General features: G+C 45.0%; 1 protein-coding gene across 2 annotated transcripts in view; it reads right to left on the bottom strand.

Moving 5' to 3' along the window:
* atp10a (ATPase phospholipid transporting 10A) overlaps nucleotides 1–3,076 on the bottom strand; it is a 136,553-nt gene extending 133,477 nt beyond the window's left edge. The window contains exon 1 of one of the 2 annotated variants that reach the window (XM_036978985.1): nucleotides 2,869–3,076. In XM_036978985.1, the coding sequence (XP_036834880.1) occupies nucleotides 2,869–2,882 (14 nt within the window). In that variant the 5' untranslated portion in view covers nucleotides 2,883–3,076. Of the gene's footprint in view, nucleotides 1–805; nucleotides 1,651–2,868 lie in introns of those variants that run through there. The other variant, XM_036978913.1, reaches the window with a different exon arrangement.
* Nucleotides 3,077–15,885: the final 12,809 nt, after the last annotated feature.

Below are 15,885 nucleotides of genomic sequence, written 5' to 3'. Positions count from 1 at the left end.
TTACTTATTGAACACAGCGTATAGGCTACTTATTGAACACGGCGTATAAGGCTACTTATTGAACACGGCGTATAAGGTTACTTATTGAACACAGCGTATAAGCTACTTATTGAACACAGCGTATAAGGCTACTTATTGAACACAGCGTATAGGTTACTTATTGAACACAGCGTATAGGCTACTTATTGAACACGGCGTATAAGGCTACTTATTGAACACAGCGTATAAGGTTACTTATTGAACACAGCGTATAAGCTACTTATTGAACACAGCGTATAAGGCTACTTATTGAACACAGCGTATAGGTTACTTATTGAACACAGCGTATAGGTTACTTATTGAACACAGCGTATAAGCTACTTATTGAACACAGCGTATAAGGCTACTTATTGAACACAGCATATAGGCTACTTATTGAACACAGCGTATAGGCTACTTATTGAACACAGCGTATAGGCTACTTATTGAACACAGCGTATAAGCTACTTATTGAACACAGCGTATAGGCTACTTATTGAACACAGCGTATAAGCTACTTATGTAACACAGCGCATAAGCTACTTATGTAACACAGCGCATAAGGCTACTTATTGAACACAGCGCATAAGCTACTTATTGAACACAGCGCATAGGCTACTTATTGAACACAGCGCATAGGCTACTTGTTGAACACAGCGTATAGGCTACTTATTGAACACAGCGTATAGGCTACTTATTGAACACAGCGTATAAACTACTAATTGAACACCACGTATAGGCTACTTATTGAACACAGTTTATATAATCCGTAGGATAACTACTGTACCTGCTATAGACCAAACAATCCATGTGGTTGATTTCTTTATCGGATCTGTGTCTTCTGTAATCCTCCCAAAGGTCTTTGATGGCAGTGACAGACAAGATGAAGACCACTGGTGCCAGGGCCAGCTGTGGTTGGAAAGCATTACAAACTGGAACAAAATTCAGCAGGGCGATGAACACGAAGTATACGTTGGCAAACCTATGGAACTGCTCGAACAGATTCTTCGGCAGAAAAGAGAGAAGAGTATATTTTGTGGTTTTAATCTCATTGTCTGAATAGTGTCTATTTGGGTTGTCCTCGCCTTTGGTTCGATCATATAAAATGTTAGAATGAACAGTCCGTGTTTTGTGCTCTTTCTTGGTCTTTTTCCTCTGTTTCTTCACGTTCACCACTTCGGTTTCTCCAATCTTCTCTCGCGCCATACTTTGCCTCAAACTCTCCCAAACTTTTCCTTTTCTTTTTTTTAACGTTTTTTAAACATAGAAATGTCCTATGTAATTATGGAGCTCCATACCTTCAGAATGACATTGTATTATTCTCTGTTTTCACGCTAATCTCTTCTTTACTATCATCTACCTCGATTTCCCGTATTCAGACGAAAGCATTATACTATTAACATGTTTTCATTTTGCCGTTTAGAGATGCTTCGGAAAGCTAGAGGGCATAGTTGTGAAGAACAGAACTTTTGCCGTTCAGTCGGTGAGTTGTAGAACACATGGATAGACTTTGACTTTGGGATGTCGTGGCAAAGTCCGGGGCCATGTGTTTAAAAAGCCTGGGATCTGTGCAGATTGTGCGCAGAGAGAGAGAGAGAGGAGGGGACACAGGGCCGTCACTACTGACACGGTCTGACCCCCACGCTCCTCCCTCTCCCCAAACAGCACTTTTTTTACATCGTCTGGGTGGAAGTGCCACGCGGCCCGACGCGGTATTATTTGAGTTCAAACTGTCCTACCTGGAAGTTAAAGTACTATCCGTCTCTGCCCAAACACAAAGTCCTCATGTTGGATGATCTATGGATGATGAGATTGTGTCAAGAGATAAACTATTTCATAATTAAACGTTACCAACTGGCCACAGAGTTCAGTCTAGTTTTGATTTACATTTGATTGAGTAATAATTAATTAATTACATCAACAAAACATTTCACCATCTCATTGGATTTAGGTTAAAAAAACGAAATGTCCTTATGTTGACGAGTTTTTTTTACAAAATCCAATTATTCAATGTCATTACATATATTTTTGGGGGGTTGAAATGATATAGAAACAACATTGATTCAACCAGCTTTTGTGTCGTGGGTTATATATATTTTTTTAAAGTTTTGTTTTGTTTATTAGGCATAGATCAGGGATGTAAAACTCAAGGTAAAAAAGTAGAATACCCAGGGTGCAATTTTGAAATATGGTTGTGCATTAACAGTTGTCCTCTTGTGACATCAGTCACTGATAGTCACTCAAGTAGCCCATTTCAGCTAGAATTAGTTAGATTAGTAAATTAGTCTAGTGGCCAGCTATCTAAACCTGTAGTAATTAAGGCCAAATTAGAGCCTGGGGGGCTCCCATTGATTTTTGTTGGTCAGTCTCACTTAGATATCATATTAAAAACTGCAAACATTTCACTCCAACCTACTGAGAAATGTGTAGAAATGCAAGAAATGAGCTATTGTACTATTAACCCCATGACACAATGAGTAGAATTGCACAAAAATAACACAAAAAATTTTTGTAAATGCAACTGTGGCACTATGATGAGTTCAGATATGTTGTGGCCTCCAACCCTATCAAAGTTGCCCATCCCTGGCCTACAGAAACCCACTCTGGGGACTTCCAAAGTAGGCAGAAGCTAAATGGTATTTGTTTCGTCATGTTGTTTTGAAATACAGTATTTCAACCTAAATTCAAGGACCATTAAGGATTCATTTCGCTGCATTTTTTGGGGGGGGAGGGGGGGGGCATCATCTCCTTTGTTTTGCTTCCTGACAGTGGATTTAGGTTTGAAAAGGCCACAAATAATCAGGTAAGAATTCTACACCAAATGATCTCAGGCCATTATGGAACTCCTACCTGTTGATGATCATTGTACGAGACGGCCGGTGCCAGGTGTCAACCACGGGTTACAGTGTATTGTAATTACTCTGCAATGTGAGGCCAATTTCCTTTTTTGCAGGCCTGTCAGTTTCAAGTTTTAATGTCACTGTAATGGCAGATCTCTTCGTCTGAGGAGGAGTAAGGATCGGACCAAGATGCAGTGTGGTAAGTGTTCATGATGATTTATTCAAGACAAATGAGCACTCGAACAAAAACAATAAACGATAACGTGAAATCTACAAAAACCGAGACAGTACCGTGTGGCGACAAACACCCACACACCAACAGTGAAACCCAGGCTACCTAAGTATGATTCTCAATCAGAGACAACTAACGACACCTGCCTCTGATTGAGAACCATACTAGGCCGAAACAGAAACCAAACATAGAAAAACAAACATAGACTGCCCACCCCAACTCACGCCCTGACCATACTAAATAACGACAAAACAAAGGAAATAAAGGTCAGACTGTGACAGTCACATGCACAATTACAGTGAAATTACTTTCTTGCAAACTCATAACCCAAAAATTCAATAATCGATAAATGTATTATTGTTTAAAAAAATAGAGAAATAAGAATAAGAAATATGAAAAACAAAGTAAAGTAAGTAAATAAATAAATAAGTAAATAAAAGTAAGCATACTATATACAGGAAATATTTTAAAAGTCAGTTCAGTACCATATTAACATGCACAGGGATACTGGAGTGATGGAGGGATACTGGAGTGATGGAGGGATATTATAGTGATGGAGGTAGATATGTATAGGGGGAAGGTGACTATATACAGGGTCAGTACCATATTAACAATGTACAGGGATACTGGAGTGATGGAGGGATACTAGAGTGATGGAGGTAGATATGTATAGGGGGAAGGTGACTATATACAGGGTCAGTACCATATTAACAATGTACAGGGATACTGGAGTGATGGAGGTAGATATGTATAGGGGCAAGGAGACAGTGATACTGGAGTGATGGAGGTAGGTATGTATAGGGGGAAGGAGACAGGGATACTGGAGTGATGGAGGTAGATATGTATAGGGGGAAGGAGACAGGGATACTGGAGTGATGGAGGTAGATATGTATAGGGGGAAAGAGACAGGGATACTGTAGTGATAGAGGTAGATATGTATAGGGGGAAGGTGACAGGGATACTGGAGTGATGGAGGTAGACATATATAGGAGGAAGGAGACAGGGATACTGGAGTGATGGAGGTAGATATGTATAGGGGGAAGGAGACAGGGATACTGGAGTGATGGAGGTAGATATGTATAGGGGGAAGGAGACAGGGATACTGTAGTGATGGAGGTAGGTATGTATAGGAGGAAGGAGACAGGGATACTGGAGTGATGGAGGTAGATACAGTGTGGAGAACAAGTATTTGATACACTGCCGATTTTGCAGGTTTTCCTACTTAAAAAGCAGAGTGGGCATTCAGCCAGGACGGATTGTGCCGGCTCAGCGTTCCTGGCCTCCGGTGTGTCTCTTCTGCCCAGGTTATCCTGCGCCAGCTCTACGCACGGTGTCTCCGGTTTGCCAGCACAGCCCAGTGCGGCCTGTTTCAGCTCCCAGCACATGCCGGGCTACGGGGGGTATCCAGCCAGGACGAGTTGTGCCAGCTCTGCATTCAGGACCTATGGTGCCCCTCCACGGTCCGGTGTGTCCTGCGCTGGCTCTACGCACTATGCCTCCAGTGCACCGTCATAGCCCAGTGTGTCCTGCGCTGGCTCTACGCACTATGCCTCCAGTGCACCGTCATAGCCCAGTGCGTCCTGTGCCAGCTCACCGAGCTAAAGTGAGTATTCGGCCAGGACGTGTTGTGTCAGCTCCACTCACTAGGCTGCCAATACGTCTCCTCAGTCCGGTGAGACCTGTTCCGGCTCCACGTACGAAGCCTCCAGTGGTGATCCTTGGCACGAAGCCTCCAGTGATGATCCATGGCACGAAGCCTCCAGTGATGATCCATGGCCCGGAGTCTCCAGTGATGATCCATGGCCCGGAGCCTGTAGTGATGATCCATGGCACGAAGCCTCCAGTGATAATCCATGGCAAGAAGCCTCCAGTGATGATCCATGGCAAGAAGCCTCCAGTGATAATCCATGGCACGAAGCCTCCAGTGATGATCCATGGCCCGGAGGCACCAGTGATGATCCATGGCACGAAGCCTCCAGTGAGGATCCATGGCCCGGAGCCTGTAGTGATGATCCATGGCACGAAGCCTCCAGTGATGATCCATGGCCCGGAGCCTGTAGTAATGATCCATGGCATGAAGCCTCCAGTGATGTGCCATGGCCCGGAGCCTGTAGTGGTAATCCATGGCACAAAGCCTCCAGTGATGATCCATGGAAAGGAGCCTGCAGCGATGGTCCGCAGTCCGGAGTATTCAGCGACGAGCTGCAGTCCGGAGTCTTCAGCGACGGTCCCCAGTCCGGAGCCTCCAGCAACGGTCCGCAGTCCGGAGTCTTCAGCGACGATCTGCAGTCCAGAGCCTCCACGGAGGTTCCCAGTCCAGAGCCTCCAGCGATGATCCACGGTCCGGTTCCTCCGGCAACGATTCACAGTCCGGAGTTCTCGGAGACGAGCCACGGTCCGGTTCCACAGAAGCGGAGGGATCATCGTAGGGAGTGGGGGATACGTCCCGAACCGGAGCCGCCACCGAGGGTAGATGCCCACCTTGACCCTCCCCTATAGGTTCAGGTTTAGGCCGGGATTCTGCACCTTTGGGGGGGAGGTACTGTCACGCCCTGACCTTAGAGAGACGTTTTATTTCTCTATTTGGTTAGGTCAGGGTGTGATTTGGGGTGGGCATTCTATGTGATCTATTTCTTTGTTTTGTCCGAGTATGGTTCCCAATCAGAGGCAGCTGTCTATCGTTGTCTCTGATTGGGAATCATACTTAGGCAGCCTTTTTCCCACCTGTGTTTGTGGGTAGTTATTTTCTGTTTAGTCTCTGTTACCTGACAGAACTGTTCGCTTTCGTTTTGTTACTTTGTTAGAGTGTTTTTTTGATAATAAAAGAAATCATGAACACTTTTCACACTGCGCTTTGGTCCACTCCTTCCGATGACAGGTGACAGACGACACTTATGAGTCATCTAATCACTTATGAGACACTGTTTACCAGGGAGGGAAGCCAGGACACTGTTTACTAGGGAGGGAGGCCAGGACACTGTTTACCAGGGAGGGAGGCCTGGACACTGTTTACCAGGGAGGGAGGCCTGGACACTGTTTACCAGAGAGGGAGGCCAGGACACTGTTTACCAGGGAGGGAGGCCAGGACACTGTTTACCAGGGAGGGAGGCCAGGACACTGTTTACCAGGGGAGAGGCCAGGACACTGTTTACCAGGAGGGAGGCCAAGACACTGTTTACCAGGGAGGGCTGCCTGTACGCTGTTTACCAGGGAGAGAGGCCTGGACACTGTTTACCAGGGAGGGAGGCCAGGACACTGTTTACCAGGGAGGGAGGCCTGGACATTGTTTACCAGGGAGGGAGGCCTGGACACAGTTTACCAGGGAGGGAGGCCAGGACACTGTTTACCAGGAGGGAGGCCAGGACACTGTTTACCAGGGGGGAGGCCAGGATACTGTTTACCAGGGAGGGAGACCAGGACACTGTTTACCAGGGAGGGAGGCCTGTACGCTGTTTACCAGGGAGGGAGGCCAGGACACTGTTTACCAGGTGGAGGCCTGTACGCTGTTTACCAGGGAGGGAGGCCAGGACACTGTTTACCAGGGAGGGAGGCCTGTACGCTGTTTACCAGGGAGGGAGGCCAAGACACTGTTTACCAGGGGGGAGGCAGGACACTGTTTACCAGGGGGGAGGCAGGACACTGTTTACCAGGGGGGAGGCAGGACACTGTTTACCAGGGGGGAGGCAGGACACTGTTTACCATGGGGGAGGCCAGGATACTGTTTACCAGGGAGGGAGGCCTGGAAGCTCCATGTTGTATGATATCTCTTTCTCTCTGTCTCTTTTTCTCTCCATCTCTCTCTCGCTCTCTCTGTCCTCTCTCTGTCCTCTCTCTCTGTCCTCACTCAGTCCTCTCTCTGTCATCTCTCTCTGTCCTCTCTCTCTGTCCTCTCTCTGTCCTCTCTCTCTGTCCTCTCTCTCTGTCCTCTCTCTCTGTCCTCTCTCTGTCTCTCTCTCTGTCTTTCTCTCTGTCCTCTCTCTGTCCTCTGTCCTCTCTCTGTTCTCTATCTGTCTCTCTCTCTCTGTCCTCTCTCTGTCCTCTCTCTGTCTCTCTCTGTCCTCTCTCTGTCCTCTCTCTGTCCTCTCTCTCTGTCCTCTCTCTCTGTCCTCTCTCTGTCCTCTCTCTCTGTCCTCTCTCTCTGTCCTCTCTCTGTCCCCTCTCTCTGTCCTCTCTCTCTGTCCTCTCTCTCTGTCCTCTCTCTCTGTCCTCTCTCTCTCCCTCTCTCTGTCCTCTCTCTCTGTCCTCTCTCTGTCCTCTCTCTCTGTCCTCTCTCTCTCCCTCACTCTGTCCTCTCTCTCTGTCCTCTCTCTGTCCTCTCTCTCTCATGTTGCTTTATGACACTGAACTTCAATTCATATTCAATAATTCATATTATTAACTGATCACTGTATTAGCTGTGAAACTGCCTAATAAACTGCCTTAATTTTGCTGGACCCCAGGATCCATAATAAATACAAATACAAATACAAATGGTAGGGAATAGGCTATCAAGGCCTATAACTTCCAGATAAATTACCCCGAGAGAAATTGAGGAAGTTGAATAATGATAAATTCACCTGATTCTCAGAAAACCATTAACTCTGGATTAACTCCCGATAATTCATCTGATTCTCCAGTCCAAAGCATGTCGGCAACCGCTTTAGATGACCTCTCATCACTGTGCCGCTAAGGCTGCTTTATTTGACATTTGATATTATTATTTGATATGATATTATTATTTGATATTTTGACATCAGATCCTTTTCAGAGCTGATCTGATTGACCGAAAGATCCAAATTGGACTGCGTGGGGCCTCCCGAGTGGCGCAGCGTTGTAAGGCACTGCATCACAGTGTTGAGCGTCACTACAGCCTGGGGTTCAATCCCAGGCTGTGTCATTACCGGTCGTGACCGTGAGTCCCATAGGGCGGTGCACAATTGGGCTAGCGTCGCCTGGATTAGGGGAGGGTTTGGCTGGGGGGCTTTACTTGGCTCATCACGCTCTAGCATCTCCTTTTGGCGGTTCGGCTGGCTTAGCCAGCAGGTGTTAAGAAGCGCGGTTTGGTGGGTCATGTTTCGGAGGACACGTATGACTCGACGTTCGCCTCTCCCGAGCCCGTTGGGGAATTGCAGAGATGAGACAAGATCGTAATCAAGATAAAAAAAATACAAAATGAATAAATTATGAATTGGGCTGCGTGTCTAAACGCAATCAGAGTGTATGCTATGAGGGGGAAATTCCTGCAGCTGTGAGAGAGAGGGTGATATATATTACCATTCAATTTATACAGTACTTTTAGTATTGTAGTATATAGCAGTGATGTTCATAAATAACATGGTCAAATAATAATAATCACATGCAGAACAGTTGAAACTGGAGCAGCAGCACGGCCAGGTGGACTGGGGACATGTTCCTAGGGCTCAGGTCCTCCGAGAGAGAGAAAGAAAAAAAAGAGAGAGAATTAGAGAGAGCATACTTAAATTCACACAGGACACCGGATAGGACAGGAGAAGTACTCCAGATATAACAAACTGACCCTAGCCCCCCGACACATAAACTACTGCAGCATAAATACTGGAGGCTGAGACAGGAGGGGTCAGGAGACACTGCGGCCCCATCTGATGACACCCCCGGACAGGGCCAAACAGGAAGGATATAACCCCACCCACTTTGCCAAAGCACAGCCCCCACACCATTAGAGGCAGAGAATCCCAGTGGAAAGAGGGGAACCGGCCAGGCAGAGACAGCAAGGGCGCTTCGTTGCTCCAGAGCCTTTCCGTTCACCTTCACACTCATGGGCCAGACTACACTCAATCATATGACCCACTGAAGAGATGAATCTTCAGTAAAGACTTAAAGGTTGAGACCGAGTTTGCGTCTCTCACATGGGTAGGCAGACCATTCCATAAAAATGGAGGTCTATAGGAGAAAGCCCTGCCTCCAGCTGTTTGCTTGGAAATTCTAAGGACAATTAGGAGGCCTGCGTCTTGTGACTGTAGCGTACGTGTAGGTATGTACGGCAGGACCAAATCAGAGAGATAGGTAGGAGCAAGCCCATGTAATGCTTACTCCCAGGGGAGCCCCCAGGACTGAGAAAGCTTTCTCCCAGAGGGACCCCCAGGACTGAGAAAGACTACTCCCAGGGGGGCCCCCTGGACCAGGGCTTAGAAAGACTACTCCCAGGGAGGCCCCCAGGACTGAGAAAGATTTCTCCCAGGGGGGCCCCCGGGACTGAGAAAGACTACAACCAGGGGGGCACCCAGGACTGAGAAAGACTAATCCCAGGGGGGGCCCCAGGACCAGGACTGAGAAAGATTTCTCCCAGGTGGGCCCCCAGGACTGAGAAAGACTACTCCCAATGGAGACCCCAGGACTGAGAAAGATTTCACCCAGGGGGGCCCACATGACTGGGTTGGTAATATGACTGAGGGTTAAATAAGGGTTGGTAACATCACCAGGGTCAAAATAAGGGTTGGTAATATCATCAGGATCAAAATAAGGGTTGGTGACATCACCAGGGTCAAAATAAGGGTTGGTAACATCACCAGGGTCAAAATAAGGGTTGTAACATCATCAGGGTCAAAATAAGGCTTGGTAACATCATCGGGAGTTAAATAAGGGTTGGTAACATCATCAGGGTCAAAATAAGGGTTGGTAACATCACCAGGGTCAAAATAAGGGTTGGTGACATCTTCAGTGTCAAAATAAGGGTTGGTAATATCATCAGGGTCAAAATAAGGGTTGTAACATCATCAGGGTCAAAATAAGGGTTGGTAATATCACTGGGGGTTAAATAAGGGTTGGTAACATCATCAGAGTCAAAATAAGGGTTGGTAACATCATCAGGGTAAAAATAAGGGTTGGTAATATCACTGGGGGTTAAATAAGGGTTGGTACCATCATCAGAGTCAAAATAAGGGTTGGTAACATCACCAGGGTAAAAATAAGGGTTGGTAACATCATCAGGGTCAACCTAAGGGTTGGTAATATCACCAGGGTCAAAATAAGGGTTGGTAACATCACCAGGGTCAAAATAAGGGTTGGTAATATTACCAGGGTGAAAATAAGGGGTGGTAACATCAGAGTCAAAATAAGGGTTGGTAATATTACTGGGGTTAAATACAGGTGGGTAACATCACTGGGGGTATAAGGGTGGGTAACATCACTGGGGGTATAAGGGTTGGTAACATCACTGGGGGTTAAATAAGGATGGGTAACATCACTGGGGTTAAATAAGGGTTGGTAACATCACTGGGGGTTAAATAAGGGTTGGTAACATCACCAGAGTCAAAATAAGGGTTGGTAACATCACCAGGGTCAAAATAAGGGTTGGTTACATCATCAGAGTCAAAATAAGGGTTGGTAACATCATCAAGGTCAAAATTATGGTTGGGAAAATCGCTGGGGGTTAAATAAGGGTTGGTAACATCACTGGGGGTATAAGGGTTGGTATATCATCAGGGTCAAAATAAGGGTTGGTAACATCATCAGAGTCAAAATAAGGGTTGGTAACATCATCAGGGTCAAAATAAGGGTTGGTAATATCACTGGGGGTTAAAAAGGGTTGGTAACATCATCAGGGTCAAAATAAGGGTTGGTAATATCACTGGGGGTTAAATAAGGGTTGGTATTATCACCAGGATCAAAATTAATGGTTGGTAACATCATCAGAGTAAAAATAAGGGTTGGTAACATCATCAGGGTCAAAATAAGTGTGGGTAATATCACTGGGGGTTAAATAATGGTTGGTAATATCACTGGGGGTATAAGGGTTGGTATATCATCAGGGTCAAGATAAGGGTTGGTATCATCATCAGGGTCAAAATAAGGGTTGGTAATATCACTGGGGGTTAAATAAGGGTTGGTAACATCACCAGGGTCAAAATAAGGGTTGGTAATATCACTGGGGTGATAATAAAGGTGGGTAACATCACTGGGGGTATAAGGGTGGGTAACATCATTGGGGGTATAAGGGTTGGTAACATCACTGGGGGTTAAATAAGGATGGGTAACATCACTGGGGTTAAATAAGGGTTGGTAACATCAATGGGGGTTAAATAAGGGTCGGTAACATCACTGGGGGTAAAATAAGTGTTGGTAACATCACCAGAGTCAAAATAAGGGTTGGTAATATAACCAGGGTCAAAATAAGGGTTGGTAACATCATCAGAGTCAAAATAAGGGTTGGTAACATCATCAGGGTCAAAATTAGGGTTGGGAAAATCGCTGGGGGTTAAATAAGGGTTGGTAACATCACTGGGGGTATAAGGGTTGGTATATCATCAGGGTCAAAATAAGGGTTGGTAACATCATCAGAGTCAAAATAAGGGTTGGTAACATCATCAGGGTCAAAATAAGGGTTGGTAATATCACTGGGGGTTAAAAAGGGTTGGTAACATCACCAGGGTCAAAATAAGGGTTGGTAATATCACTGGGGTGATAATAAAGGTGGGTAACATCACTGGGGGTATAAGGGTGGGTAACATCATTGGGGGTATAAGGGTTGGTAACATCACTGGGGGTTAAATAAGGATGGGTAACATCACTGGGGTTAAATAAGGGTTGGTAACATCAATGGGGGTTAAATAAGGGTCGGTAACATCACTGGGGGTAAAATAAGTGTTGGTAACATCACCAGAGTCAAAATAAGGGTTGGTAATATAACCAGGGTCAAAATAAGGGTTGGTAACATCATCAGAGTCAAAATAAGGGTTGGTAACATCATCAGGGTCAAAATTAGGGTTGGGAAAATCGCTGGGGGTTAAATAAGGGTTGGTAACATCACTGGGGGTATAAGGGTTGGTATATCATCAGGGTCAAAATAAGGGTTGGTAACATCATCAGAGTCAAAATAAGGGTTGGTAACATCATCAGGGTCAAAATACGGGTTGGTAATATCACTGGGGGTTAAAAAGGGTTGGTAACATCATCAGGGTCAAAATAAGGGTTGGTAATATCACTGGGGGTTAAATAAGGGTTGATATTATCACCAGGATCAAAATAATGGTTGGTAACATCATCAGAGTCAAAATAAGGGTTGGTAACATCATCAGGGTCAAAATAAGTGTGGGTAATATCACTGGGGGTTAAATAATGGTTGGTAATATCACTGGGGGTATAAGGGTTGGTATATCATCAGGGTCAAGATAAGGGTTGGTATCATCATCAGGGTCAAAATAAGGGTTGGTAATATCACTGGGGGTTAAATAAGGGTTGGTAACATCATCAGGGTCAAAATAAGGGTTGGTAATATAACTGGGGTGATAATAAAGGTGGGTAACATCACTGGGGGTATAAGGGTGGGTAACATCATTGGGGGTATAAGGGTTGGTAACATCACTGGGGGTTAAATAAGGATGGGTAACATCACTGGGGTTAAATAAGGGTTGGTAACATCAATGGGGGTTAAATAAGGGTTGGTACCATCATCAGAGTCAAAATAAGGGTTGGTACCATCACCAGGGTAAAAATAAGGGTTGGTAACATCATCAGGGTCAAACTAAGGGTTGGTAATATCACCAGGGTCAAAATAAGGGTTGGTAACATCACCAGGGTCAAAATAAGGGTTGGTAATATTACCAGGGTGAAAATAAGGGTTGGTAACATCATCAGAGTCAAAATAAGGGTTGGTAATATTACTGGGGTTAAATAAAGGTGGGTAACATCACTGGGGGTATAAGGGTGGGTAACATCACTGGGGGTATAAGGGTTGGTAACATCACTGGGGGTTAAATAAGGATGGGTAACATCACTGGGGTTAAATAAGGGTTGGTAACATCACTGGGGGTTAAATAAGGGTTGGTAACATCACCAGAGTCAAAATAAGGGTTGGTAATATCACCAGGGTCAAAATAAGGGTTGGTAACATCACCAGGGTCAAAATAAGGGTTGGTTACATCATCAGAGTCAAAATAAGGGTTGGTAACATCATCAAGGTCAAAATTAGGGTTGGGAAATTCGCTGGGGGTTAAATAAGGGTTGGTAACATCACTGGGGGTATAAGGGTTGGTATATCATCAGGGTCAAAATAAGGGTTGGTAACATCATCAGAGTCAAAATAAGGTTTGGTAACATCATCAGGGTCAAAATAAGGGTTGGTAATATAACTGGGGTGATAATAAAGGTGGGTAACATCACTGGGGGTATAAGGGTGGGTAACATCATTGGGGGTATAAGGGTTGGTAACATCACTGGGGGTTAAATAAGGATGGGTAACATCACTGGGGTTAAATAAGGGTTGGTAACATCAATGGGGGTTAAATAAGGGTTGGTACCATCATCAGAGTCAAAATAAGGGTTGGTAACATCACCAGGGTAAAAATAAGGGTTGGTAACATCATCAGGGTCAAACTAAGGGTTGGTAATATCACCAGGGTCAAAATAAGGGTTGGTAACATCACCAGGGTCAAAATAAGGGTTGGTAATATTACCAGGGTGAAAATAAGGGTTGGTAACATCATCAAAATAAATCTGCGTGTAAATCAGCTAGAAAGATGTGTCGGCATCGAGTAATTGTCTCTGGCCCCCTCCCAGTTAGGGGGAGTGATGAGCTCTACAGCAGAGTCTCACAACTCAATCGCTGGTTGAAAACTGTTTTCTGCCCCTCCCAAAAGATAGAATTTGTAGATAATTGGCCCTCTTTCTGGGACTCACCCACAAACAGGACCAAGCCTGACCTGCTGAGGAGTGACGGACTCCATCCTAGCTGGAGGGGTGCTCTCATTTTATCTACCAACATAGACAGGGCTCTAACTCCTCTAGCTCCACAATGAAATAGGGTGCAGGCCAGGCAGCAGGCTGTTAGCCAGCCTGCCAGCATAGTGGAGTCTGCCCAGTCAGTGTAGTCAGCTCAGCTATCACCATTGAGACCGTGTCTGTGCCTCGACCTAGGTTGGGCAAAACTAAACATGGCGGTGTTCGCCTTAGCAATCTCACTAGGATAAAGACCACCTCCATTCCTGTCATTATTGAAAGAGATCATGATACCTCACATCTCAAAATAGGGCTACTTAATGTTAGATCCCTTACTTCAAAGGCAATTATAGTCAATGAACTAATCACTGATCATAATCTTGATGTGATTGGCCTGACTGAAACATGGCTTAAGCCTGATGAATTTACTGTGTTAAATGAGGCCTCACCTCCTGGCTACACTAGTGACCATATCCCCCGTGCATCCCGCAAAGGCGGAGGTGTTGCTAACATTTACGATAGCAAATTTCAATTTACAAAAAAAAAAATGACGTTTTCGTCTTTTGAGCTTCTAGTCATGAAATCTATGCAGCCTACTCAATCACTTTTTATAGCTACTGTTTACAGGCCTCCTGGGCCATATACAGCGTTCCTCACTGAGTTCCCTGAATTCCTATCGGACCTTGTAGTCATAGCGGATAATATTCTAATCTTTGGTGACTTTAATATTCACATGGAAAAGTCCACAGACCCACTCCAAAAGGCTTTCGGAGCCATCATCGACTCAGTGGGTTTTGTCCAACATGTCTCTGGACCCACTCACTGTCACAGTCATACGCTGGACCTAGTTTTGTCCCATGGAATAAATGTTGTGGATCTTAATGTTTTTCCTCATAATCCGGGACTATCGGACCACCATTTTATTACGTTTGCAATTGCAACAAATAATCTGCTCAGACCCCAACCAAGGATCATCAAAAGTCGTGCTATAAATTCACAGACAACACAAAGATTCCTTGATGTCCTTCCAGACTCCTTCTGCCTACCCAAGGACGCCAGAGGACAAAAATCAGTTAACCACCTAACTGAGGAACTCAACTTAACCTTGCGCAATACCCTAGATGCAGTTGCACCCCTAAAAACTAAAAACATTTCTCATAAGAAACTAGCTCCCTGGTACACAGAAAATACCCGAGCTCTGAAGCAAGCTTCCAGAAAATTGGAACGGAAATGGCGCCACACCAAACTGGAAGTCTTCCGACTAGCTTGGAAAGACAGTACTGTGCAGTACCGAAGAGCCCTTACTGCTGCTCGATCATCCTATTTTTCTAACTTAATTGAGGAAAATAAGAACAATCCGAAATTCCTTTTTGATACTGTCGCAAAGCTAACTAAAAAGCAGCATTCCCCAAGAGAGGATGACTTTCACTTTAGCAGTGATAAATTCATGAACTTCTTTGAGGAAAAGATTATGATTATTAGAAAGCAAATTACGGACTCTTCCTTAAATCTGCGTATTCCTTCAAAGCTCAGTTGTCCTGAGTCTGCACAACTCTGCCAGGACCTAGGATCAAGAGAGACACTCAAGTGTTTTAGTACTATATCTCTTGACACAATGATGAAAATAATCATGGCCTCTAAACCTTCAAGCTGCATACTGGACCCTATTCCAACTAAACTACTGAAAGAGCTGCTTCCTGTGCTTGGCCCTCCTATGTTGAACATAATAAACGGCTCTCTATCCACCGGATGTGTACCAAACTCACTAAAAGTGGCAGTAATAAAGCCTCTCTTGAAAAAGCCAAACCTTGACCCAGAAAATATAAAAAACTATCGGCCTATATCGAATCTTCCATTCCTCTCAAAAATTTTAGAAAAGGCTGTTGCGCAACAACTCACTGCCTTCCTGAAGACAAACAATGTATACGAAATGCTTCAGTCTGGTTTTAGACCCCATCATAGCACTGAGACGGCACTTGTGAAGGTGGTAAATGACATTTTAATGGCATCGGACCGAGGCTCTGCATCTGTCCTCGTGCTCCTAGACCTTAGTGCTGCTTTTGATACCATCGATCACCACATTCTTTTGGAGAGATTGGAAACCCAAATTGGTCTACACGGACA

Source organism: Oncorhynchus mykiss, chromosome 1 (genome assembly GCF_013265735.2).
Source record: "Oncorhynchus mykiss isolate Arlee chromosome 1, USDA_OmykA_1.1, whole genome shotgun sequence".
Taxonomy (NCBI): Eukaryota; Metazoa; Chordata; class Actinopteri; order Salmoniformes; family Salmonidae; genus Oncorhynchus; species Oncorhynchus mykiss.
This window is presented reverse-complemented; position numbering and strand designations above follow the sequence as displayed.